The sequence below is a fragment of the Neolamprologus brichardi genome, chromosome 4 (genome assembly GCF_056152115.1).
Source record: "Neolamprologus brichardi isolate AB-2024 chromosome 4, ASM5615211v1, whole genome shotgun sequence".
NCBI lineage: Eukaryota > Metazoa > Chordata > Actinopteri > Cichliformes > Cichlidae > Neolamprologus > Neolamprologus brichardi.
In genome coordinates this window covers 12,040,654-12,068,612 of record NC_142107.1, presented here as the reverse complement: position 1 = coordinate 12,068,612, position 27,959 = coordinate 12,040,654, and the positions used below count along the sequence as shown (strand labels likewise).

Below are 27,959 nucleotides of genomic sequence, written 5' to 3'. Positions count from 1 at the left end.
TTACAATTGTACAAATTGTACAAAACTGTATTTCCACGTATTTGTGCATGTTTTATTAAATCTCTGCACCCATTTTCTTAGCACAATTTAATGAAATTAGGGGTGGTCCAAGACGTTTGTACAATATTGTAAATCTTGTTAGGCAGTTAATGAGAGGATTTTCCAAAATTTTCAAGTATTATTTAATATAGAGTACACGTAAGTTCCCTTTTTTTAATTTGAGGAAGCTGAGCAGCAGCAGATGATTGACACCTACCAACTTTAAGCCCACATTATCAGACTGGACATTGTCAACACACTATTATAAGACAGGATGAAATGAGTATTTATTCTTCCAGTACATTAAATTAAATTCTTCACTGCTGGCACTCATTGTTGAATACACTCCCATTGAGCTGATATAGAGAACATTGAAAAACCGAACAGAAAGAGGGGCTGTGAAATAGAGGGATGGAGAGATTGTGATAGTTCCCATATGTGCATACAGACACCTGATATTCATCCTGGTGGGTGAATCAACATTCTCGGTGAGTGACACAGATGTGCACACCGTCTGCTCAAGTTCAAAAGTTAAATAGCTGAGGGAGAAGGACAGAAGGAGATGGAATGATCTTCATTTGTTTATATTGAGAGAGGATATTTAATAGACCCATAAAAGCATAATTGGCCAGACTGCTGACTGGCACTTTCCTGTTGCCTGTAAAGTGTTTAACCTCGGTGTAAACCCTGCCTGCTGTCACTTCAGTTTGAATTGCATTATCACTGCCAGCAATTCTTTCATCCTTTCTTTTTATCCTTCTTGGGCATTCCTTCTTTATTGTTATTAGACTGAATTCAGTATTTTTATGATTTAGTCTGTAAAATATTTGCCCTGATCTTGATGCGGACGCTTTATTCTTTTCCCAGATGTGATGTCATTTCCTTTACTTCCTTTACTCTGTCATTCGAGCAGGTGTAACTGATCCCCTGTGCATATTTTGTAAATTCATGAAGTGTCTCTCACTTTTTCTCAGCTTCTCTGTGATTCCATCCTTTGTTTGGCTTTTAAGGAAACATTTGTCTTGTTTTCCTTTTTTTCTTTTCTGTTACCTCTGTCTCTTTTTCTCCTCATTTTCAAATGTGTCGTGGTCGATTAGTCAGATATCTGTAAGGTTTAGCTGTGAGCAGGAGAAGGCCTAGGCGAATGGGATTTCAGACGTATTTATGACCCCAGTGGAGAGATACTGTTTGGCAGCATGTATATACACACTCACAAGGTCCAGATGTTGTGTCCTCTGGCCGCCCTCCGGCATCAGTAGTATTGTAGCCCTCTCATGGCTGTGCTACTCTTCCTTAAACTGAAACACTGTTTACTGGGAAAAGGTGAATGGAGCTCAGAAAAACCTCCTAATACTCAGTTGTACTGCAGGGGCTCCAGTTGCCAGCTGGAGCCACGATGACAGCTTCATTGAGGGGCTCAGAGTTGCACGTGCTTTCAGATCTGCACGTGCCTTCAGATCTGTGTGAAGGATGAGATGTTGGCGTGATTTAATGATATCTGCAGAGAAACTTCAGGCTGGTTTATAAGCCCTGCCTGGCTGCCTCATTGATGGCCTGTCTGCAGTGGCAAAACTAAGCTGTTCCTCTCCAGATGTGGCCCACAAAGGTGAAATGTTGTTTTTTTTCTTTAAAAAGAATTATGTCTTTTTCCCCTTCCTACTCCACAAGCAGTTCTAAAAATAGGATATAAATTTATGGTGGTATGAAATGAGGGTCTTGTACAATTGGCTTCTTTAGTATCACTAGCAACATAGATCTAGGGCTTGTGGATGGTCTAAAGAGATATGTTTCTTTCTTCTTTCCTTTATTGCCACCATAAGCTTGAAGTCTCTAAACAGCTATTCATGATCTGTAATTGCTACAAACTTTAAGGTTTCCGTGCGGATGAACTTATCATCCTCATTCGTGACAGATTAATTAAAGAGACTGTTCCCATCAGCCTCAGATGTACTCGGTGTCAGTTTTGGAAATAATAGTGTGTTAATCAGAGGCTGTATTTAAAAGGTGGATGTAGCCACAGTGACATCAATCAAATGTGAATCCACTTTTTAAAGTCTTAACTTTATGTTCAATTCAATTTTATTTATATAGCGCCAAATCATAACAGTGGTCAAGGCGCTTTATATTGTAAGGGAAAGGCCCTAAAATAGTACAGAGAAAGCCCCATCCATCAAACAATCCGCTTTGAGCAGGAAAATCTCGCTTTTCAGAGGCAGAACCAGGCTCTGGGAGGGGCAACCATCTGCCGTGACCAGTTGGGTGTAATGAGATTTATGTAAATGTATGACAGTTATCAGCCAAACCACACTAGCTATGTTAGCATATCATCTAAGTCACACTGACTAGTTTATCAAGGTAAATCTAAAGATTTTAAGAGAACAACAAAATGCTCACAATCCAAATTACTTTGAGTTTCTTGGGAAGGGCATCTTTATTAGAGCCTCTAATACCTCTACAGTGGATATTAAAAGCATGGACACCACTGCTAAGATGAAAGGCTTTCATGATGTTAAAAAATAAGGCCACAATAAATAATTTCAAAACTTTTCCACCTTAAATGTAACCATTAGCAGAAATGCCACAATGTACGATTTGACTGAAAAACAAACACATCTGTTTGGGTGGAGAAAAAAAGCACAATAAGCGGTCTGTATAAGTGCGCACACCCTTAAACTAATACTTTAAGTACCTTATGATTTAATCAGTATTCAGTGACATTCATTCAGCGGCGTTCCCCTGGATGAGCTGGGTGAGGTGTCCTGGAAGAACGAGTTTTGGGCTTCTTTACTTAGACTGCTGACCTCAACACATTGACCAAATTATTTGATAGATTATTAAAGTATTAAGGAGTATTAAAAGTTCACCAAAAATGCACCTACCAGTTGTTAACGTGTTTAATTCTGGCCCTTATTTTGGTGTTTTAACAGCGAGGGTAACTGGGATTTATCTGCTTTTGCAAAAAAGTATTCAAGCCGTTTTTGACTAATGCTAAATTTAGATTGTAAATAGAGTGAACACCAAATCTCATAAATCAACATAAACATTTACTTTAAGCGTGTCAGGTCAGAGCCATGCCGTGCCCAGTACAGCTCCACAGGAATGGCAACAAGCCTGGAGACTTGGCCTTCTTCATGGGTGATGCTTTTCTCACTTATTGCAAATATGATTGGGGGGAAAAAAGCTGACTTCACATTAACAAAGTCATCTGGTGCTTAGCCATGGATTAGCATAACTGACTATGATAAAAAAAAAAAGTGATGATGATGCTGTATTTAGTCTGTTTACTCTTGCATGTAATTAGAACACATTTGGAATCTCCATCTGTTTTTGAGAATTGTGACTCACAAAACACATGTGGCTCCTAAAAGCAGTTTGAGTGTTAAACAGAGTCTGCATGCTTTAAATGGTCTTCGCTCAGCTTGTTCTTAGTTTGGTCAGACTTCCTCACCAATGCTTTACCCCTGGAAGGAAATCAGCCAGTGGTGATGGTGATGAACGGCTCAGTGGCAATGACTTCTTTTCATGTCTGTTTACACGGCACCAGCTTTAGCTTTTCTCCTTCCTCGCTCTTTTCTGATGTATTGCTTTTTTCGAATGCCTGTGTTTACTCTGGACCTCTGCTGTACATCTGAGGATGGACTTATCAAGGCAAATATGAGCTCTATTACCTGCATGAGGTACACCATCTGACTACAGGCTGAAAAATGATCCCAGTCTCAGCTTAAGTGTTTATTCAATCCAGGACTTATTATCAACTCTGTCAGTACAACTTTGGTAGTGTTGCTTTAGAAATATGTTTGAGGGCCAGGTCAGTAGTATATTTTCTAAACCCTCTTAGTGGATGAAGCTATCTGGGAGCATACCAGGAGCCATCTGTATAACATACAGGTGGTGTTAGATAAAACAATGAAACGGACAAAGACATATCACCCCTGAGAGTGGTGCAGAAGTGAACGTTTGATCATGACGTGTGCAAATGTAGCTTTGTCAAGTAAATTCATAGCTGGGAACAATAAATTTTGTTTGAACTGCCAGTGTGGCCAACAAGAATACCTTCAACTGACTGCTGAGGATTTATAGGTTGTTCCATTTTACTGAGGAAGGTGATTCCAGTACAGGAGTCTTGGCCGAAACTTCAATTCATATTTATGTTACAACATTAATGACTGGAAAGTAGGCATCTTGCCAGTCTAGCTTTGTCAGTTATCAAGCTCAACGTCACTTATTGTTTGGTTACTGCGGCGTCAGGTTTTTGCAGGATATAATTTTAGATCTCCAACATGTGGTTAATCACCGCCCTGAGTCGTTGCCAATCAGGAAATGACTCATCCTAAAATCAGCATCTGATTTCTGTAGGTCAATATCTGCTTAACAAGAGGTCTGTATTACTCTTGCTTAAGCTGAAACTGTTTAGTCTGAAAAAGTGAAAAGCTCAGCAGATGAACTGCAGTGGATCCAGCCAGCAAGCTCTGATGACATCGTCATAGAAAGTCTTAAAGCTGCACATTCCTTCAGATCTAGGTGAAGGATGACATCATGTTGATGTGTTTAATAATATTAAAAAATATCTGCAGACAGAATCCAGGCTGGTTTACATGCCCTGCTTGGCTGCCCTGTGGTGAAGTCCTGAGGGTTGCTACAATGACTAAACAAAGCTTTTCTGCGCCAGATGTTGTTTACAAAGGTCCAATATTTGATCTACTAAAAAGAACTGTGTCTTTCTGTCCTTCCCACTTAGCAGGCAGGTCTAAAAGTAGGGTAGAGGTTCATGAAGGTATGATTTAAGACTCATGGTGGATGGTCTAAAAACATATCAAAAATCTTGCTGACCTTTAGGTGTTTCTGTCTTATTTCTTTGGTGACATCACAAGCTTTTTTGCTATTAACAGCTATTGTTGTGAAGGTTATAAAATTTACTGCAGACAGGAAGGTTTGGATTTAGATGATCTCATCATCCCCCTGTGTCTGGTTAAGGTATAGCTGCTCAATTGTCCCCCTGTGGCATCACCAGAGGGGGTTAACATTAGAGATTAAAGTGCACTCTCCATAATGTGCAATGGGCAGATATCAGCTGAACAGCTAAAACAGCAGGTGAAGTTGAAGAATTTAGAGGTATTTCTCTTTTTTCATTATTCCATTTGATGGGAGTCTTGAGCCTTGGTTGTTGTTTTTCTTGAACTTCCTCAATAATATCCTCTCATATGGAGGGTGACAGCTTGCGTCTTCTTCCAGACCTTTGCAAAGTGGTGACATGTCAGTGTAACTATTTGAACTGATGCTGTTGGATTCTGCAGTTCTTTAGAAATGCTACAATTCTCCTTCTTAAAGTTTCCCAGAACTCCTTGGACTTCCCCATTGTTCTGAGTATTGGTCAATCCAGTGAGAATTGTCAAACAAATCTTTTTTATGGTGGCAAAGGGAGGCTACCAGTTGTAGTAGGCAACAAGAAGTTAATAGGCCTTGGCCATGTCAAGTTAAAAGATACAGAATTTTCAGAATGACTTATTCAAAGATTTAAGTAAGTTTATGTATATATTTTAACCTGCATGCATGCTTTTTACCCATGAAATAGAGAAAATACCCCCAAAAAGTGTTTTTTAAAGTATTAAAGATATATACGGTATAATCATTCCACCCTGGAACAAAAGAAAAGGAAAAGTTCAAAGGCATAATTAAAAGTCCCCAAATTACCAAGACATTCATGCCCATGATACGTGTATATAAACTTCTGACCACAACTGTAACCTACTTAACAAGATAAGACACAATTACACTATCCCTTTGGGGAAGGGAGTGAACTTTTAAGATTCCTTTTCAGTGAAATAAATAAAACAAGCATCAATTCCAGTAAAATGACCACACTTATCCTTTCTTTTTTCGGTCCAAAGAACTGTGCCCTGAGCTACCAAAGTGTGTCAGTCATAGTTTGGAAATTTCAAAGTAACATGTGCCTGGAGAGGATTTGGAAGGAATCGGCAGGGATGAAATGCTTACTTGAAACATTTATAAACCATATCTTCAGTTTCTTCCTCTGAGCAGTCAATTCTGAAACCACCAGAATCAGACTGTGGCAAGAACAACATCAGAAAGGGGGAGGGGAAAAAAGGAAGTGGGATTTGAGTTTGAAGTGATAGTTCCCACATATGTTTGTCCTTCCCTACTCACATTTGCAAAACTCTTTCTAAACTGCCTTTTATTATTATGTGTTCATCCCTGTTTGACCAACTGTGGGCTTCAGCTGCAGATCTATCATGCGCCCAGCATATATATGGTGGTTGTATAGTGCCGGGCCCTATTACCCTCTGACCTCCAGTGAGATCAGGGGTGCAACATGGCAGCTTAAATTCTCCCCATTTGTTTTTACAATTTGTCATCTGTGACTATTTAACGGTTGCACAAGAATGAGGCTGCATGCTCTGTAGGGAGGTTGTTAGAATCGAGTCCTAGAAAATAAGCCTCTGTCTTCTTGCCATACACAGAAGTTCAGCCGTGTTCCTCGGGGTTAGTATGTCCATAAAGAAGACAGCATTAATTTTGTGAGGCACATTGGGCTGAGGGGCTCACAGCTCCTGTTCCATGGAAATCTCATCACTGGCTCCCATTCCTTATGCTTAAAGCTCAGTGTAACTTTAGTATTACTACACAGATACTGGGGGAATTGCTGACTGAGAGTGGCTGTGAGACTTTACTTGTATTACCTGTCCTGATGGATAGGCTCTTAATAAGTGATTTTAACACTTGAAAGTAGCTGATGGATATTCTGTGAATGAGCTTAGTTTATCTCGTCTCAGCTCTTTTGTCAATAATCACAGCACATGCCATACCTCTGTGTTTAACACAATACATACAAAATCCTGCTCAATTACATGCACTCTTCTCTTTAATATGTTGTCTTTACAGATTGCCACATTCCTTACATTTCAACACTCCCTGTTGTTTTTAGGCATTACTTTTGACAATGTGTGTCATTTATATTTCGAGACCACCCAGTAAACTCGGCCCGGTTGTGCTGTTTCTGCGCATATTCCCCATGGAAACTGTGCAACAAAGACTCATGAATACACCAGTAGTGTCACAGTTTAGGAACCTTAGCTGCACTCAAGGCAGAAGTCCCCTTGTCTGCTACATCAACAATAACAAGCTCTCCTTTCATGGGGCAAGTCCTGTTCTGTCCAGCCACGGGGATGTGAGGCACCTGTGAATCCTGTCTGTAGTCCTTCCCCTTTCTTCTTTTTGCTGCAAATCATACACTCATCACTTCCCACGTTATCCTGAGCTAGACCTGGAGGTTATATGTAAAGTTGGGGGTTTCTCTAATGGGATGAATGGTTGAGAGATGACGTCAGAGCGCTAGATGATTTCTTTAAAGAAGGTGATTTGTATGTTAAACTTAGGGAAAATTATAATTTGAAAGGCTCTGATCATTTTTGGAAATACATACAAATTAAAGATCGTATAGGAAGTAACATCCAGGTGCATATATGTGCCAACATTCCTATAGTGCACACAGGTTTTGGATTGTATTGACCAGTGATTGAAGTGTGATTTTCCCCATGTCACCAATGATCTCCTCAGGTACCTTACCACAGTTGAATGAGCCTGTAATGAGAGTATTGATGTGGTTCTAGTCCTGAAGCTTTGGAAAGAATCTACAACTCTGACACTAAAAATGTTTGCTAAACAAATGATTGACATGCTTGTGAGAAGATGTTTGGAAGGCTTAATTGTAAAAATGATCTCAAGGAGCAATGGGGACAATTTTTTTTATAAGTTGTTGTGATTCCAATAGTATGTCCTAGATGTTTGATACTTGACTATTACTCAATAACTTGTTGTACAAATTATCTCATATACCTCACTCCATGTCTGCGTCTTTGAGCGGCCTTATTCTTTCCTTTTGTTTTCATGTTTCTGCATTTAATTCAATAAAAATTCTGAATTATAAAGTTTGGGTTTCACCACTGAGACTTTAACTTTCAGGAAAAATCCCGTGTTTTGTCTTCACGTGATGCCGATTGGAAAGTCAAGTAATCTATTTATTTTTTGTATTATTTTGCCCATAGAGTGCCAAGAGTCTTCAAAGCAACAAGGATTCACGGATCCTGTGGACCAAAGATGATCTTTTACTGACCACTGGCTTTGATACGGTGAGAAAGTGTGAAGCCAACTTGTTATACTTGGTACTCTGTAAGAATTACAGAATCAGTGCCTCTTTGTACAGTAAGATGTATAAAACTTACACCAAAAACACGAGACACCGACAGGAAATTGTTTTATTCATACGTTTAAAAAAGCAAAACAAAACAATTATTCCACAATGCCAATCACTCAAGAGGAAATGGGGATTGGCATGACCAAAACTATTCCAACTGTGTGCAGTAAATTTGCAATCAGGTGCTGTCTTTGTTGCATTAAGATGCTGGTAAAGCAACCGATAAAAAAAAGACTGATTGGATTTTGCTATGTGTTTGCCTTTGAATTGGGTCCAGATGCCTATTTCCTGCAATTTATGATAACACAGTGATAACTGTGATAAATCAGTGTGAAGTACTGCCGACTCCTTAAATCTGTTTCACATTAATTACATTCAGTCTAGCCAGAACCTCATAGATTTGACATGGAAATCCAGAAATTCCTCCACATGCATGTGTGTTGCCAAGCACACATGCACACTAAGCTGCATGTGTGCTTGGCAACATTGGATTAGTGTAGAATACAATCAGTAATAGTGCCAGTTGATTCCCCACTGGCATAAAGATACATCGCAGACGAGTTGCGCTCCTCTGTGTGAGTGATTGCAGTCAGTCTGAGTTGAGAATAGTTTGGAGAGAGGTTACCTCCCACCCGATGACCTGTGCAATCATCCTGCAATCAAAATAGAAAATTAGCGTCACATAGTGCTGTAATATGTGACAATTTCAAAAACACCTGTTAGGTTCATATAAAAAAAGTAACTTTTTAGCGTGCTCTGTCTCTGTTCGGAGTACTCAGTGTCTTACTTTGTTGTTTGTTTAGATGCGTAGTCGTGAGGTGAGACTTTGGGACAGCAGGAAGCTGAGCTCTTCGCTCGGCTCTGTTTCGCTCGGCACTTCCAGTGGGTGAGTACAGCATCAGTTTGTATCCATAACTGACTCACACAGCCATGACACTGACCTTCTCACTTTTAAGTGTTTGTCTGTGAGTAATAGTTTACGAGGTCATGTGTTGCAGTACAACGGTGTATCTTGTGTGTGCATATCATGTAGGTGGGCATATTAGTGTGTAGCTGGCACATATGCAATGATACATGGCCAGACAGGCATGTGGACCTCCCAGAGTTTTTACACTGTTCCTCCACATTCTTGCTGTTTCCGGGAATGTCACAGACAGATTCGTGTACTGTCTCAGTGCAGCAAAGCATGTGCACATGTGTGCTGAGCGTCGCTCTCTCTACGACTGCTGCAAAAGGGTCAGGAAGCAGCAGCAGACACACTGACACTTCCTCCCTCAGCTCGCTGCTTGTCATTTCTCCAGCCGCTCAGTTTATTTTCCCAAACACGGCTGCCGAGGACCGGAGGACAGCAGGAGCGTGGCTGGGCTCCAGAGGGGAGACAAGGGGAATAGAAGGATGGAGGAAGAAAGAGAAAAGAGGAGGTGGGAGTGAGGATTCCTTTGTTAGATTGAGCTCATGCATTGTAGTGTTGTTATGAACAGGCTGGCCTTCCAAGTCATTCCACTCATAAAGTGACTGGACTTTGTCGGGTCATGCTGTAGTCTGTGGTGGATGAAGTAAATTTATTATCATTATTATTACTGCAAAAAGCATTTTTCTTGCCATATGTGAAATGGCCACGGCAGGACAGATTCAACATTTGTTCTTCTGGCACAGCTATTCAGACTGGGTGTCCACGTGTGGCTGGACCAGAAAGTGTGAAGCTTTATGGCCTAGTTTTTTATTAGACAAAACACTACCAGAGGGAAGCGGTCTCTGTGGAATGTCATAGTTTTTGTTTTCTTCCAGTGAATGAGAGGAGTTAACACAGCAAGGTCCCTAAGTACCAGCCTCTGCTCTCCCTCCCTCCCTCTGCCCTCGTGCTCGCCACTCGTCTCCATTTCCTCTATTTCCTCTTTCATTTGATTGAGAGAGATAGTTGCCTGAGTGCCTCTTCGCAATCATCCCATTGTTTGGTGCCTGTGCACTTTTCTTGGAATTAGGGGATACGTGATGCCACAGATGCCAGTGTTTACTTCCTGTTACCAAAACTGGTAATTTGTTTTGTGAGATCCATGATACAAGTCTGCCCCGCTCACCCGAAAACCAGAAAACCAGAAAACCAGAACAACTCAAAGATAATGCACAAACAGCGTGAGGACGGTCACACTAATCTGAGGACAAGCTGTTAAGCCTTCCGACTCTCATCTTACTCAGCCAGTGTCTGTTTTTTCTTTTTTTTTTTATGAGCCTCCTTCACCCCCCCCCCCCCTTTTTTTTTTTAAACTGACAGAGAAATGGCTCATCTTGCATTTATTGAATTCATTAGATTTAATTTGAGACAAGCCTTTTGGTTTCCTGGTTTTTGATAGTAGTTCAGTTTTAATGCTGTGATTTTTCCATTGGACCTAATTGCAAGGTTTGGAGCTGTCCCATCCGCAGTATTTTGGATGTCCTGTATTAAATCACTTCAATCATGCTATCATATGCCGAGATGTGTGTCAGAGAGCTTTTACTCGCAAGGCCACATCTCTTCCAGATGTCTGCACACCAGCACTGATGTAAAAGAAACAGACATTTAACCGAGAGACGAGACCTCATCATTTACTGCTTTTCAATATTGCCTTCTCACTCTTGCACAGCTTAAAAAATGATATACAGTTTTTTCTCGCGCCTTTTTCCCCTTAAAATAAGTTATTACTAGAAGATAACTGTTTGTACAGCCAAGTTTCCAGGAAAGAGTGGCACTGAAAAAAATGTATAAGGATAACAAAGAAACCACAACTGCACCCGCACAATTGCCAAATATTAGTATCGGGTTGTGCGCCTATCAGTGAGACTTCATGTTTATTAACTTCTCATGCCAGCTTATCCCCATTTTTCTCTTGATATTGTTCACAACTTTTTTCACTCTTATTTTTTTAAACGCATTTTTAACTACGGCCCTTGCCGGACTTTTGACCCAAGCTGCCGTTACAGGCCGAGTCTCCATTGTAGTTGGTTAATCTCTGCAGTGGGATACATTCAGAACAGTGTCAAAAACAAACAATGCTTCAGGAGTCAAATTGAGGGGAAAATGCAGTGATTACTTTCTATTCAGCTATATCCATGTAAGCACCAGCCAACCTCTTTATCAAACTAAACTACTAGACGTAGTCTGCAATCAGTATTTACTGATAATAGAAAGTGCTGGCTGGTTTCTATTTAATGGCCAAGGTCAAAATGTTGCTGACTGCCTATTTGTCTCACTGTCTTTTTTTTTTTAACCTGTGTCTTATTTTGTAAGTAGTGGAAAAAGATTTTTGTTCTCATTTCAGACACTGTGTCCATGTCTGTGTAATATTTTCAGCACAAGTGCTTAAATTAAACATCAATCAGCCCGTTCCCGACAGGAACAAACTGTCTTTAACCTCCTTTTTTCCCCCTACTTTTTTGGATTTTTTTTGTTTTAACTGAGCATTGCATTAGTGTTTTACCAAGCACCTATGGGAAAGACAAAATGCACTAATCAAAAGGGGATATTGTCTTAATTTTTCTCTGCTTCTAATAGATTGAAAACAAGTGGCCAAGGAAACTCAAAGTCAAACATCCATAGAAGGGCACTTCCTCCTTGTCGTTTTAAGCCTGAGGTGCATATAAAGATGGATTTGTTCATGTTTTCCTGTCTGTTTTTAATTAAAACAGCTGCGGTAAACATGGTGTGTAATTGAAGCAGTGAGCTGGCTTGTATCAGGTTAGCTTTGCTTGTAGACAGCATTCAGTAGAACTGTTTTCTTTGGACTGTCACAACATAAAGAGGCCCAGGATCATGAGCCAGTAAAATAGAGTTGTGGGTGGAATATAATTTGGATGGAGAATAATGGGCTGGAAATGTTTATTTTTTGGTCGGGGTTGAAATGGAGAATGAAAAAAGTGAGGGGTGATGAGTCTGAGAGGAGCATTTTGAACTATGTTAAGGTGGCTATTACTGCAAGCCTGTTTTCCATGCAAGCTGTAGAGCTGCACAACGAGGAACTGTGCGGGTCTGTGTGCACTGCTCTCTTCCCCATATTCTTCCCCCTATAAACCAGAATTATAATAATGAGTTTAATTGGGTCTTTAAGCCAGCTGCAATCAGCAAACTTTATAGCTGGGCACGATTGCTACCAGCTTGTTGTGTAAATGCTTGAGATGTCACGATAATTATGCATCCTCCCCCCACTTCAGCAGCTAAACATACTTTGACCACACTTACACAGCCACCTCTCGCTGATGTTTGCTTGCATACTAACTTGTAATCGGGTCATAAAGATGACAGTCAGTTCTCCAGGGGTTACTCGGTTAGCATTCAGCTTGACAGAAGTGCAGTCTCAGGAGAATTTCAGCCTGTGACCTCCTCTAACTGTTCTCGGTCCCTATCAGTGTTACCCTCCTCTCCTAATGGACACAAACACCATACATTTGCATGCATGCTCATTTAGACCTTCTGTTATTTTGGTGTCTCTTAATGTCTGGCTAGAGGCTGATTTAAGTAGATCACTGTGACCTAATGGCCTGCCTGTTGATTGGGAAGGACATATGTTTGCCCCTGGAGAGCCAGCCTCACTGCTTTTACAACCAGTCACAGGTTATACTAAGGACTTGCCCTCTGAGGCAAGCGCTGCTGACAGACTGTGCTGTTAACCGATGGAGAGAGGCTTTTGTTGTGGATGGATAGGAGTACCCCTAGTGCGCTGCCTGTGCCTCTTGCGCTCCCAATTGACTGTGTGGGCCGTGCCTGAGCGCAAGGCCCAGTCAGTAGGTGTATAATTGAGCCAAATTCCCTTTAATCAGATAGATTGAGAAGAGGCCTGCGCCCCATAAGAGAACGAGCCTTTTATACAGAACAGTCACTCCTTTCTCTTGCAGCGGCCCGGGCTCTCCAAAATCAGTCCCAGATGATGGCTTTCCTGTGGGTATTAGGTGCAGCTGCAGGGCCGTTTACCAAACCAGAGCGAAAAAAAATACCACTAAATGTTTGAATGATAGTCTGACCTTTCTCCGTTCTAGGAGTTCACCTTCTAAGAAAAAAAAAATAGAGCTTTGCTGTTTGGATCCAGCTCAAACACAACTGTTTGAGGTGCAGGAAAAGGCAAAACTACAGTCTTCTTCAGGTGATCTGCAGGGTCAAGGCTCACCAGTACGGCTGTGGGGGATGGTATGGGGTAAAGATGTGACCGCACGCGCTCGGTCAGCATTCTGACAGTTGAAACATGGCATCTGAAATCTGTTTGGGGTTTCAGTTTGTGATTAAGTGGAGAAGGAGTTTGACCAGAAGAAGAGGATGAAAAAGGAGGAAGGAGCTTTGAAATCCCCTCTTTTCTTTTCTTTTTTTTGGTGAATATATCATTACTCTATGAACCTTTATTAGCTGCATGTGTAAGTTCATATGCTAATCCTAAACTTCTTTTGCTCTTAGTTTGAGAAATCCCCCCTTGTGATTAACCAAAAGAAGAAAAAAAAAGGACGGTCTACCGTCCTGTCAAAAAAATACAGCTGTTATCCTTCAACGAATCCTTTCTTCATCCTTACCTGACCACCTCCGAGACCTTCTGTCTATTACTATCTGTACCCCTTACTCATCTGCGTAACATCTACCTCTCCATTACGGATAGATGAAATGGAAACAGAGAGCCGGGTTTTTGAAGGTGCTCGTGTCTGGGCTTCTAATTTAGTATTTTTTCTTTTTAGAGCCAGACCTAATGGAGCTGCTCAGAAGCGGTAAAAGCAGATGGAAATATGTGAAGCGTTTGGCGGGGGATATTAAATATAATTCACAGAGGGTTTTTGATTTCATCCCGCAGGTATGTGCTCAGCACTCCAGGGATCAGAAGGACCCTTTTGTGTGAACTCACCACAGAAGGAAAAATAAAAAGTCTCTCACTCCCACCTTAGGCTGCCTCCTTTCACCCTCTTTCCCTCCTGTTTTCTTTCATGTACCTTTGTATTTCTTTAGTTTCTTTTATACTTTGCATTAATGGTATGGAAATGGAGATTACTAGTCGCAGGAAGTCACTCTGCATTAAATTGCACTTGAGGACGTCCTGATGTTGTTAAGGTATTTAAACAAATGGTTTGGTACTAGAAGGCTGAAGCCTCCCCCCCAATTTGTCTCAGTTTTGAGGCTCGAGACCGTGTCAGACTTCACTTTCAAACCTTAACAAAAGCAGCAGCAGAGTTGCACTTGCAGCTGTGGGTATTGTTTTTCTCCAGCATCTGGAAAATTGTCTTTCTTTTCCCTTTATTGGACATGCACTCACAATAACAGTTAGGATCTTTGCTGCTCACACTGCTCAGGATTATTTTAGCACTTGTTTCTTTGCTCTGTGGGTTAGATATCCAGTAGCTGAGGAATAAATACACTGCTAGTATCAATGAAGGGAACTGTAATAATTTGATGGAGATCTTCTAAACTTAAGCAGCTAGTTCTATATGTATCATTTTTCCTTCCTTTTCTTTTACCTGAGTTTTACTTATTTCCTTTACTGTGCTCTTTTTTTTTAAACCAGATTTGTCTACCATCTGTTAATGCCTTTGAAATTTGTATTCTAGTTTAACCCCCTCTTTTCTAACCAAAGTGCCTTTCAACAAATCCATGTGTTTTCTAAGACTCGTGATTGCGCCTTTCACGAGACTCAAGAACCGTCGTGCGGTACAGAGCTCCCGTTTTTAAAATCATGCCTTGGTTCTGGACGCCAGTCACCTCCTGGATAAATGCCACCTCTCTCTGCTGTGGTAAGAAGACCAATCTGAGTGATGGAGAGAAGTGTGTTTCTCATTAGTACATGGTTTCCTCTGCCTCGCACCCTGCCCACACCCACCCTGCAGGCTGGCCTCTAACTCCTGCCTCTGAGACTGGAGCCTGTCATTGTGCGCCTAATAGTCTTGCAAAAAAGAACAGAGGTAAGAAGGGAATGACAGACAGCTCAGGATATGGACGAACAAAGACATGCAATAGTTGCGTCATGGCCACGATATTTATACGTTATGTGCGTTCTTCTACATGCACAGGAGAGGTGAAAATAGATAAACTTACACAGCCTGAGAAAAGAGCAGAATAAAATTTGTGGTAGTTCTTAATCTTTAGTTTAGTCAAAAGCTGATGAAGCATCTAACGCAATCCATAAATTTTGTATAAATTTTAATAAAGTGTCACCTTTCAGCATTAATTCAAAGCTGTTTACGTCCATGTTAGTGAGTGTCTTCCTTTATAATCCTCACAATATAGTTGGCTGGGCTAAATATAAAAGCAACAAAGAACCAAAAAAATGTTTGTCCTCCATTGAGCTGTTTTGTCCAATAAGGTTCCTTGCGGCTGAGCAGATCAGACGTTTTTGTACAAATCTGAACTCGTCTGAAGCTGAAACTTGTCAACTAAACACTACAGTCATTGTTTTATTAATTTCAGCCAACGAAAATGTGTCAACCAAATACTGAAAGCCAGATATGATAGCCAACAGTGATGCCACAGCTGATCTCATAATATCTGAAATGGTGATGTTTCCCATGTGTAAATAGTCTGTATACTCTCTGCACAGCCATTATCCACATCTGGACCTTCAAAAAAAACAGCCCAACTTTCCTTCCTTTTTTTAAAGCCTGTTTAAGTGAGCAGACTTTTCCTATAATTTAATAGCGAGAGCAGGCTAGGTGGATTGTCTCCTCATTGTATTCTCTTTTATGGTCAGGTTTCCATGATAGAAACCAGCAATCTGCATCCTGCCATTGGCAGGTCTGCTGCCTAAGAGGAGAACTCACAGAAAACAGAAGGAAATTCAATAAAAAAAATTTCCCTCTGTTTCTCGAGTTTTCTCGACGCTCTCTGGTTGGCTGGTGGCAGGTGGGCCACATGTGCTCCTGGCTGATATCTCTCCCCATGTGGGCCCTATTTGCCTGCCCACAGCATGGAAACATGTCAGTGTCAGCGAGGCAGGAGTAATATGCCATGCATAGTTTAATAGGAAAAGTGCTGAAGCCTGCTGCTGCTCACTGACTATTTGTGTCTCAGTCTCATCTTTTAATTGTGTTTATTCACAGAGTCAGCCGTGCATACATAAATGATGTATACACGTATGCACATGTTGCTGACTAGTAGGTGGACAACAGAGAGGAAAATAGCGGCGAAGGGTCTGAACTCCATCACTGCCTGTCAGATTTCACTCGTCTCTATGGAAATGTTATGACAACAAAGCTGCTCTGCACCTGCGTGGCCCCTTTGTTTTCCTGTTCAGAGTTGTGTGTCTGCATCTGGGCAAGTGCACTTGGCCTAAGAAGATAAAAAAAAACAAAAAACCGTCAAGATGTAATTGGTGGTGGGAGAGCGGAGGAGGTGGTGGTGGCCAGGAAATAATTTCACCATTGTGCAAAGCATACTGGAGGAACTGATGAAGAAAAGGTGGAGGACCCTCAGGGTCTGTGCACTCTTGAAGAAACCTCTGTGGACTTTCCTGCTTTAACACTGACTGAGAGTCCTCTGTATGAGGCCAGCTAACGTTATTTCAGCAAGGTCAATTAGTCAGCCGGCTATTGTATGCATGCTTTGTGTTAGACCGCAGAGGGAGAGGACTAAAAGGCTGAGGACTAGTGGGAGGTAGAGTCCTGTTTTGTGCCTTTGTTCTCCTTTTTTTTAAACAAGAAACTAAAAATAAAAACTAAAACATTTTCCCTTTGGAAACAAAGGATGGTAAGAAAAGTGGACTTTATCTTAATTGTTGGATTTGTAGCTGTTTTTAATTTACAGAATGCTCAAACAGCTAGTTTAAAATGGTAATCGGCTATTTTAATTGAACACCTACTGAATAATTGTGGAAACTGCTGAAATCATTGTTGCAAGCAACCAGACCTACATGGATGATTGTTACAGTGTGGTTTGCTTGCTTTGAGTCTGTAGAGTTCCTCATCCGTGTCATCCATTGAATCTCGTCTGTGTGCTGCGACACAGGGTGTTGTAATGGGGGTTCTGTTACTCTTCAAGTGTACAGTGCTTTGCATGCATGCATGCATGTTTGTGTTGCACAGGTGTCTCTCACACAGCAGCCCAACCATGAGATGGAGGGGCTGCATTCCTACTGGGAAGCTGGACTGGTCAGCCAAAAACTCGCATGTGGATTCACAAGCAATGTGACTTGCTGTCGTACGCATTCACAGGTCTAGACGTGTCTGCCATTTCTTTGCCTTTTTCATTGCACGCAGACCTTTTCCAAACAGCATTCATGATCACTCAGCAGGTTTTGACAGGTGGAGTGACATAAACGTAATCTTCCATGCCTTTCTTCTGCTATGCGTTCATGCACTATTTGACCTATTTTGGTCAAAGTTAAAACAGCATGGATTGCACTTCTTCATTTTCTGTCTTTGTTTTATGTTTTTATTGCAGTTCAATTCAGACCAGTCACTACAACGTGACTGCAGTGATGACCCTAATGTGCTGTCTCTTATAGACATACAGTGTTGTGGAAAAGTATTTGCCCCCTTACCTGAGTGGGCGTATTTGTCACATTTAAATGTTACAGATCGTCAAAGAGTTTTAAATGATAATTTTGTTTATTAAGGGGAGAAGATGACCAAACCTACCTAAATCCAGACACATTGGTGCGTTTTTAAGTATGAACGGTCTGCTTAAGGTCATCCCAAAGCATAACAATAAGATCTAAGTCTGGATTTGGACTAAATCACTTCAAAACCTTCTTTTTTTTCTTTTGTTTTTTTTTTTTGTTTTAGCCATTCAGAGGTGGACTTGCTGGTGTTTTTCAGATCATGCTCCCAGGTCGTCTTGAGCTTCAGGGCATTGACTGATAGCCTTACTTTCTCCTTTAGGATTTTCTGGTAGAGAACAGAATTCATGGTTCCATCAATGAGAAAGTCATCCAAGTCCTGAAGCAAAAAAACAGCCCCAGACCATCACACTACCACCACCATGTCTAACTGTTGGTGTGATATCCTTTTTATAAAATTAGCTGTTGAAATGTTAGTTTTATGCCAGATGTAACTAGTTTTGAACTTTCCAAAACTTAGACATTTGTCTCATCAGTCCATCAAATACTTTCCCCAAATTCTCAGGGATCATAACAATATTTTTTGGCAAACAAACGAGCATTTGTTTTCTATTCTATGGTCAGCTGTGGTTTTCTCCTGTCCCACGGATGCCATTTTTGCTCAGTCTCTTTCTTATTGTTGACCTTAACTAAGGGAAGCGAGGCCTGCAGTTCTTTAGATATTGTTCTGGATTCTTTTGTGACCTCCTGGAAAGCTTCACCACTATTCCATTTTCTCTATTTGTGGATAAATGCTCTAACCGTCATTCGCTGGACTATTAAAGCTTCAGAAATGGCTTCGTAGCCATTTCCAGGCTGATAGACGTCAATGACCTTTTTTGTTTGTTTCAACTGTAGTAGTGTGTTGCTTTTTGAGATATTTTAGCTTACTTCACTTCATGTGATACATTCTGTTTATTAAGTAATTTCTTAGTTAAGGTAGTTAAAGTAATCAGACCTAGGTCTGGCTAATAAACTTGAACTAAGCTTTCCAAAAGGTCAATCATAGTTGATTCATGATTTAACAACTTGCAAGTTTGGATAATGTTTTTACGCTATCTTCAACTTTCTTCTTTTATTTTCTGTCTCTTTAATCTCCAGGAAATCGTTCATGTAATGTGTTTATCAGCTGAAAGTCATTTTATAGCTGCAGTGCCCTCACAGTTTTGTACCCAAATGTTTACTGTATCCTGCTGTTTTTTCGTTTCCACTGGTTTTCTTAGTGTGACAGCTGGGTAGATTGGCTCTTGGAGTGATAGTAAAAGATCAAATTCATTACAAAGCCCGTTAGATAAAAACATTTGACCAAAAGACCAGCTTTTATAAAGAAGGAGGCCCCATTATTGGAAAAACTTTTAGGGACTGCTTGTTCTTTAGTGTCCATTGGGACAAAGCTTGGGAGCTGCTGGGCCTTTCAGTCTAACCTACTTGGTTGGTGTTCCAGGGGAAGAAACCTTTCATTAGCACTGGACTGAAAAAAACAGATGGTTGATGGACAAATGGCGAGAGACATATATACACATACACACACTACTGAGGTGACTTGTATTATTCTTAGCTGTTCTCCACACATCCTGGCCATCATGGTCCATCCACGGTCCACTGCTGATGTGAAGCTGTGGGGATCCACAGCTGTGAGCTGACAGGCTGTGCACTGTCTTCAGTCATCTGCACGCTAACTACTGTGCAAACTAACCACAGTGCTTACAGTGCTCCTAGCCATGTCTTCTAAACTTTTCTGCACATTTACAAATAACAGCAAACATTTGTCAGTTGCACTTGTTTTAAACTGAGGTTTTTGATTGAGATATCTTATAAATGATACTCCTGCTATGCTGAGTTTTTGTTTCTGGAAAAGTTTATACTTCCTTCTTACTTGCAGTAGTATCTTTCTTCTGTCTGCCTGAAGGAGATTGCTAATGCACAATATCACGGAAGGCAGGCTTAATAGCCGTTCTACGGAAAAATAGAAAAAACAGCTTGAGGAAGTTCAAATCCTTACTGGCGCCTCACCTGTAGACACCCGGCCAGTCAGTGTGTAAAATGACTGTAACTGGGAATTGAGTTGACTGAAAAATATTCGTCAGATTCTCCATCTCTCGATTCTGCTTTTACCGTGGGGACAGGAAGTCTCAAATATTCTTAGATGACCTGACAAGTATTTTGAAATTTCCTAGTGCCTTAAAGGTCAGTCCTTCTTATTCTGCCAAAGCTTTATCATCTATGATCAACACTGATTTCTTAGAAAAAATGAGTCACTATTTAGTCCTCAAATTCCTCTACCTAGTGTTTCAAGGCACATCTGAAACAAAGATTTATGGCACACTAGATCTACGGTCATTTTTTACTTAACTTGTGTATCTGTACACCGCCACTTGTGTATCCCAGATCTGGCATGTTTGTGTTATTAACATGCACTCTCACTTTTAAATAAATAAATGAAAGAAATAGAAAAAACAGAGCGAGAAAAGAAAAAAAACATGCACACTGACTGCTGAGATGGAGTTGGCATTGCCTGCTCTGCTCCAAACCTTTAGTGGGTTTGTTTAAATTATATCCCTTACGAGGGAAAATATGTAGTGGTTGAACTAGAGGACCCCCCCTTCTTCCAGATTTCTGTCTGCTGTCGTTTACTTTTTTCAGTAGCACACCATCCGTCTTCCAGACCCTCTTCAAAGTCTTTCTCTTCATGGCTTTCTCTTGCTCGCAGTATTCATCTCATACTTTTATGAAGTTGTTTCCCTCTTTGGTCTCATCATATTCATATAGTCCTGATTTGTCCATCCATTGTCTCTCACTTCTCTATCTCAACTCTCTGGTTTTGTGTCTTTAAAGCTGCCTTCCCTCAATCCTTGCCCTCCCCTCTCATCCTCCCCACAGTTATGCTATTTTCTACTGTGCGTGGTTGATACATTTAGCTTGCGGTTGTTCGGGAAGTAATGGCTACATCAATTGCAGGAGGGGGGGGGCTCTGCTGCATCGCTACCTTTCCTTAGCCACAGCGGAGTCTCTGCAGACTGATGCAGACTTTCCACTAGGGTGAACCCATCGACTTGGGGTGCCTACTGGGGCTCGCTGCCGCCACTGGCACGCCCCCAGGCCACAGCCCGGGCTGGCAGGCACCCACAGAGGCACGCGGCGTCAGCCTGCCTAGTGGACGTCCTTGTTTGTGTTTGTCTTGTGTGGTGGTGAGTTTCTCACTGTGCTGCAGTGACCGTAGCACCACCCAGCTGCCTCATACCAGGATATGTCCCTGCACACCCTGGTCAGGCCCTGTGGGCCGTAAGTAGCCTTTTCCTACTCGAACTATACAGAGGTTGACTGTAACTCTTGGTACACATCCTGAAGTAATGAATGGCTCTACTCAAGACACGATACTGGTGGTTTTTATGTTTTTACTCATTTACACCCTGCCTTAAGCCCTTTTTATTTTCTTGGGCTCCCTTTCTTCTTTGGCTTACATAGCACCGTAATACTAGAGTCACGCTAAGAGAAACAGAGGTTGGAGTCCACAACACAGCCATGAACAGTAAACTTAACGTCTTGTTGCCTTTTGAAATGGTTGATTCACAGATGGAAACCTGGTCTGTGACACTCCACAGTTAGTTGCCATCAGTTGCTCTTTTTTTGTTACAAAAAGGTGCATCAGAGACGAGTTGGGCTCATCAACACAGACCGACTGTTGTTAATCTGTCTGTTTAGAAATTAGATGGCAATTGTTTACAGGCTTTTACCAATCTGTCTGAGAGTGATTGTATTCAGACTCAGCTGCTGTTTGACTTTTACTCTACTATGACTGAATTTGATCTGTCTTTGATTTACCTCATTTTGGGGGAATTTTCACTGGGTATTGTTGATGTTCATATAGAAATAGCCTGCATTTAAAATGAATTACGCTATATTTTATACTGATTGTATTTTGAACTTAAAATAATCATAATCAGTGTTGTGTTATGTCTGTCGTCAATTAGCACGGACTACCGTCTCAATAAATATGTTTAATATGAATGCCACCAGTTTTCCCAGTTTGATTTGATCTGTAAAAATTGCATAAAAGAAAAATCAGTAAGTATAAACAGGCTTGTAACATCATAACTCCAGATATATAAAATGTCTTTGTGTGTGTTTATTCTTGTTAAATCCAGAGTATTTAGGATATATTAACTTCTAATTGCCAGATAATAGTCTGCAAAATGCCTCATCCTGCTCTGCTATTCCTTCACCATGTCACTGCTAATCAGCACTCTGACACCTGTGACTGTCCAGACCCCTGCTGCAGACAGAATTAGCAGATCAACATTTTTGAGTGTAATGACCCACTCCGATTTACCCCCCTTAATCTGAGTGTTGTTAGTCATTAAGAACAAACAGGTGTTTGTTGCATGGAAGCTGATGAACCATGCAAGGGTCAGAGTTCAGTGGCCTCCACCCTGTAGCGACAGGATCATTTGGGATAGCCATTATGTTCTGCCAGTGAGTGTTTGTGTTTGGCCTGGAAGTGGATGCGTGTTTGGAGCAGATGGAATTAGTGTGACTAATATGGATTACTGAAATCGGCCTTTGCGCCAGAAAACATTAGGGCGGAAAACTCCACATGGTAAGATCGTACACATGCGCAGGCAGTTTGAGCTGTAATTGTTTAATAAATTTCTAAGTGGTCACCAGAATAAAAGCATTGAATGAATGTATGGTTATATGTGGTTTTTAGTCTAAAGTGATTTGAGTGGTTAGTAAGTATGCCAGACTGTTCCAGTCCACCCTAACCGGCATCCTTGAAAACAATATGTTCAGAGAGCTTTTGTGTAATATTTCCAAAATTCGTTATGAAATGTTAAAAAAATTACCTGCTTCATTTAATCCACTTAACATTTAGGGAGGGACTCCATAATTCAAGAGCTACATACTTTAAGTCATTGTGTCCGACACAGAAACGGTGAGTGCTTATAGTGTTGAAAAGGATTACAGCACATAATGTGTGAACGTCGTCACCCTCCATATATGTTTAAACACACACACATATTACTGAAATAACGTTAATCTGTCGGTAATTACTTATACCAAACATTCGAATGCCAGTCATTATTTTCCCTTAATGAACTTAAACTTTTCTTTTCACTCCCTTGTGCGGATAATATGCCCACCCACATTTCAGCATAGCTCGGCTCAGTTTGAGATTGCACAGGAGCTTCAGCTACAAACAATGTGGAATCTGCAGATGTGTATACATAGCACGGCTGTGATGCAAGTAAAGTTTGAAAGTTACACAGGATGTGTACACAGCAGCTTTTGATGAATGTCTGCTGGTGTCACAAGGTTATATATCAGTGACTCGAATGCTTGACCCCGAGGCTTTTGGAGATTTTGATGCCTGTCACCGTGCTTCTCTTTGTCATTGTGTTTTTATAGTGCAGGTATTGATACGAATATTAAATGTTAAGATAAATGTTTATGCATATCTGGGAACTGATGATATGAGCGGGGGGAGGGGGGGGGGGGGGTTGAAGATGTTTTGCAAGTCACACCACACACTGTTTGTGCTCCATCCTTTTTGTCCTGTTGAAAGGAGAAGTGTGTAAATACATGGGAAATTGTGTGCTGTCCTAATTTAATTGTTGATTTGGGGGATTTGGGTTGTAATTTTGGTTCTGGATACGTCAAATAACTCCCAGGCTCAGTCCAAAATCAGTTCCATGCATGCTGCAGATGTCTCACATGGCTCTTATTAAATATTTACATTGTGATTTGAAAGCTTTAAATTAGTTTTTATGGCATTTTGGCCAATTTCCCCAATATTTAGCCACATGTGCAGTTTTCCAACAGCGGAGACTGTGAGTATGTTTGACGTAGCAAATGCTTACTTGACCTGCACTTTAAAAAAAACACAAAACACATCACAAACAATTGTTAAATTACTATTTCAGCCTCATCTGACGTTTAAGTCTTTTTTGTTTGTACCATATGTTTCTTATACTCAGTCAGTGAAGCTGTACTTCTCGTGAAACACACAAGTAAATTTTTTTAAATCACCACTGCAGATTTGGCCAAACAGGCAGAAGATCCTCTCCCACTGGTGACCCCCACTTTCACCACAATGCATTTTTTGCCTCCTTTTTGTGACTAAATGAGAGTTTCAGTAACTTTGTGCGATCTTAGAAACAAGAGTCTCTTTGCAAAGCTAAGTGCTTTGTAAGAGTATTAACAGCACAACAGACAGTTCAACTAAATAAATAATCAAGAGGGCCATTTAATGTCACTCGCCTTGTCAGATTTCAGCTGTCAGTGTTGAGGCACTGGAGTTTTGGACTATCATTTTTCATCACAGCTTTTCTTAAAAGGGGCATGTGAGGTTAGTAACCTTACAGCTTGAGAACTTGTGCTATTAATTAATTAGAGCTTAGTGCCATGATGGTTATAGCTAGTTATATTTTTAACAAAGGGAGGCCCAAAAAACTGCTTCCTTGCATGAGTTTCATCTACAGTAATTGAATTTAGTGTTTACAACTATTTAAGACCTCCTGCACCCTTTTCACCCTCTATGACCTCCTCGCCATCTGCTACAACCTCATCTCATTAATACCATATTACTCATTTGCTTATGTTTTTGTAAATAAATAAAATCCCCCCAGCCTCCATCCCTCCATTCCTTTCAAATGAGAACCACACTTGGGTTGCTTTCCAAGGGTGATAGGCGGTACTTTTTAGGTGCTCCCTGCTGACTGTTGGGCACAGAGAAACACACATGCACACACTCAACACCTCCACAACTTCAGCTTCTCATACCCCGCATCAGTCGATTTCCAAAGACGGATAAACTTATCAGTGCTTGTGGCCTTGCTTGGACTCAGCCAGAAACAGCAGACCCCCTCCCCTCGCATTTCATCAGTGCTCCACCTCTTTAATTTCCTCTAATTCTTTCCATCCTCTGCTTTTTATATTGCAGCACTCGCTGGCTCATCACTCCTCATTTCTGGTTTTCTCATTTCTGTTTAGATTTTTCTTCAAGTCTTTAGACACCTTGCTAGCTTGTGAAAAACCACACAGAAATCTTGTCTGCCAAACGTCAGAGCAACGTAAAATGCCTGAATGAAGCAATAATGAAGAAAATTAATAAAGGAAAAGTTTATTTAATTTCACACTTGTCACAACAACTTGAATAGTTGAGTTGAGAACGTTTCGATTGAACAGCAGCACCAGCAGCTGCTTGCTATTGTTTGGGGAACATAGATTTTTCCCTCTCTTATGATCACGTGACTGAGATCTGAGGTCAAACGAACATGTGAATGTGAAAAAGTACTATTCTTTCCATTGACAAATTAAGAGTTAAAATGCTTGCAACCAAATGTACATCTGGGGGCCCGAAGACATGAACGTGGCCCCAGGGTTTTGCTATATGTAAATCCATATTTAAAATCAATGTAGAGCCCCCGTTTGCCTCTGTTGTACATTAACTGCCAGCTTGCATTGTCCATCCACTGTAGAAATGATATGGAGGATCAGTGAGCGCTCTCCTGTGAGGGTGAGATGATGACTGAAAGAGACGCAAATGACAAGCCTAGCATGGACAGAAATATCTGTACTCGGGAAATCAGGCTGCCATTTGTTTTTATTTCTAATAATTCACCGAACTGCACGTGAAATGAATCACATGTGTGCCTGCTGATGTATTTTGCCAAGAAGTAACCAAAGTCAAATTCTTCCTTTGCTTTCTTTTCCTGTTTTTCTTTCTTTCTGACTTTCCCTTCTTTCTCTCCTCATTGCTTTTTTTTTTTTTTTTGTCAGAGCAGCAGCTAGGCCATCTGCTGGAACAGTAGTATGGCATGAGAGGAACCAGTGGCACACCAGCCTTCATCTGTTATTAGTACTTTTCAGGAAGATTTAGAGGAGGGAAATGTGGAATGTGGGGCAGGAGAAGAAGCGTGCAGAGAGCCAAAAAACTAGAGCTGGAGAACCTGGATCCAAAAACAAAGTGGTCGTGTGTTTTCCCTGCTCAGCTTTTCTTTTCCCCCTTTGCTCTTTTACTCTCTTCTGCCACAATTTTATTTTGTACCACACACCAGCATCACAAGGAACGAAATACAGCTCAGCAATACTACGAATCTCTCTCCTCTGATAATGAAAAAACACAGTTTGTGTGTGCTGATGAACATTACTAAAGCAGTAACCTTTGCACCAGTATAGATGTTCTTATACTGAAGATATCAGTCAGCTATTTATCTGCTTTTTCTTTGCTGGTTATAATGGGCTGAATGCTTCATCTTATGATTTTTGTCAATAATTTCATTTCCTCAACTGCTGACTGTAAATAATCTAGACTGATGTCCGAGAGATGGTTTGAGGTTACTGGGAGGTCAGATGTGTCGTGTGGGCAATGGGGATATTTGGAAAATTGAAAACTGAGCGGCAGAGAGAGAGGAGAGAAACGACCGAAAAGGTCAATTGAATTAAAGATTGTAAAGTGCCGAGGGAAGGCAAATGCTGCCTGCAGCCACATGACCCCGTGCTCCAACACTTTGTCATTGGCTGCCTCTTCTTAACCCTGAATGTGGAAACTAATTAGAAAGAAAAAATAGGGAATGCGGGGAAAAGAAAGGCCAAGAAAAGGAATAGAAGAGGGGAAAAAGCTAACTTAATGTAGAGAGTGTGTGTGTGTGTGTGTGTGTGTGTGTGTGTGTGTGTGTGTGTGTGTGTGTGTGTGTGTGTGTGCGTGTGTGTGCGTGTGTGCGTGTGTGTGTGTGTGTGTGTGAAAAGAGTCTCTTGAAATTACAAAACTGCAGTAGGGACCACTGAGCAGGGCGGGCTGAGTGAGTGTCAAAACTGGCTCTTGTCCAGGAACCAGATTTCCTTTAAAGCCAGGGGGAAAAAAGAGGAACTGTTCTACAGTAGGAAAGGAGAGAACCCACACACAGAAACTTCCTTTGTTCCACCTCTTCCTATTTACTTACATATCCTATTCTCAAACCTTGAGTCACTGCAGCTTGCACATATACAGTAATAATTATTCGTATAAAAGACGGTAAGTCCCTTTACACCTTAAAAAAATATGTGTCTATAGAAGCTTGGATAAATATTGAAAACCTCAAAAAAACATGGTGGCTAAAACTGCTTTAAAAGGACAAAAAACAGTTAAAACCCACTAACCTCTAGGTTCCTGCATTATTTCCTCTGTTTTTTTCCACCAGGAAGTTTGTGCCATCTGAGCAAATTGATATAATAGTGCCTGCATGACAGGAGTGGTGCTGTTTTATGTGTTTGTGTTGTTAGCGTGGGACCAACCGCTCTCAGCTATGGGCCAGTGTGCTTTTGTTTGTGGGTATGGGGGTGTGTGCTTGCATCCTGCATCAATCCCCATACCAACATCCTACCTATAAAACACATGGGTGGGCAGTTCTGTTTATTGTACGGGTTAGCAAACAACGCTTACTTATTTAGTGAGTCAGTCATAATGGTTAAATCCATTTATTACCTTCCTTTGCCTGTTTTCAATCATAATCTTTATTTCCATTTTGCCTTCAGCACACTGCTGGCAAGGAAGAATTCCAAGACCTCTCGTGCACTGAAAGACATTAAACAGTTATAAACGTTTGTTTTGGGTAGTGGATTATGGCTGGATTCAGCAGAAAGAATTCAATAGTTTGTAGAAGGGGTTGCACGGTCAATGTTTTTCCACTTACCATCCGATACAGATACCCTGGTTTGAGATATCTGCCAGTACTCGGTACCAATCCGATAATGGTGTCATATGAATAGGCTATAATTCTCATTATGAGGAAGAGAATGGGAATCATTGTTTTATGTTCAAGGAAACATCAGGCTCAGCTTAAAGATTACCTTGCAAGATAAAATGTAGGCAAGCAAAAACCATAGAACATACCTTAAAGATCAAGAATGAACAGAAACTAAATTTATTAAGTAAAAAAAAAAAAGCAGGATTCACCTTATTACCCAATCTAGTTTTTAACCCGAAACAAATGCTCTACCAAAGACATAACAGAGAGAGCTTCTTCAAACGTCTGACCTTGAAGTCAGTTTATCTCTAAATAGTAAATGGACTCAGAGTTCAGTATCTTGTTCAACGACGCTTTGACATGTAGACTAGAGTGAAAGATCTCAAAGATATTGCCAAAACTGAATGATGAAAAACACGTTTTTCCAGTTCAGTTCGAAGTAGTTGATGTCTG

At 40.8% G+C, this 27,959-nt stretch overlaps 1 protein-coding gene across 1 annotated transcript in view; it reads left to right on the top strand.

Moving 5' to 3' along the window:
- Positions 1-27,959, top strand: part of coro7 (coronin 7) — a 129,486-nt gene that overhangs the window by 28,925 nt on the left and 72,602 nt on the right. Inside the window, exons 8-9 of the mRNA XM_006791431.3 lie at positions 8,103-8,186; positions 9,055-9,137. Of these exons, the coding sequence (XP_006791494.2) occupies positions 8,103-8,186; positions 9,055-9,137 (167 nt within the window). The remainder of the gene's footprint in view (positions 1-8,102; positions 8,187-9,054; positions 9,138-27,959) is intronic.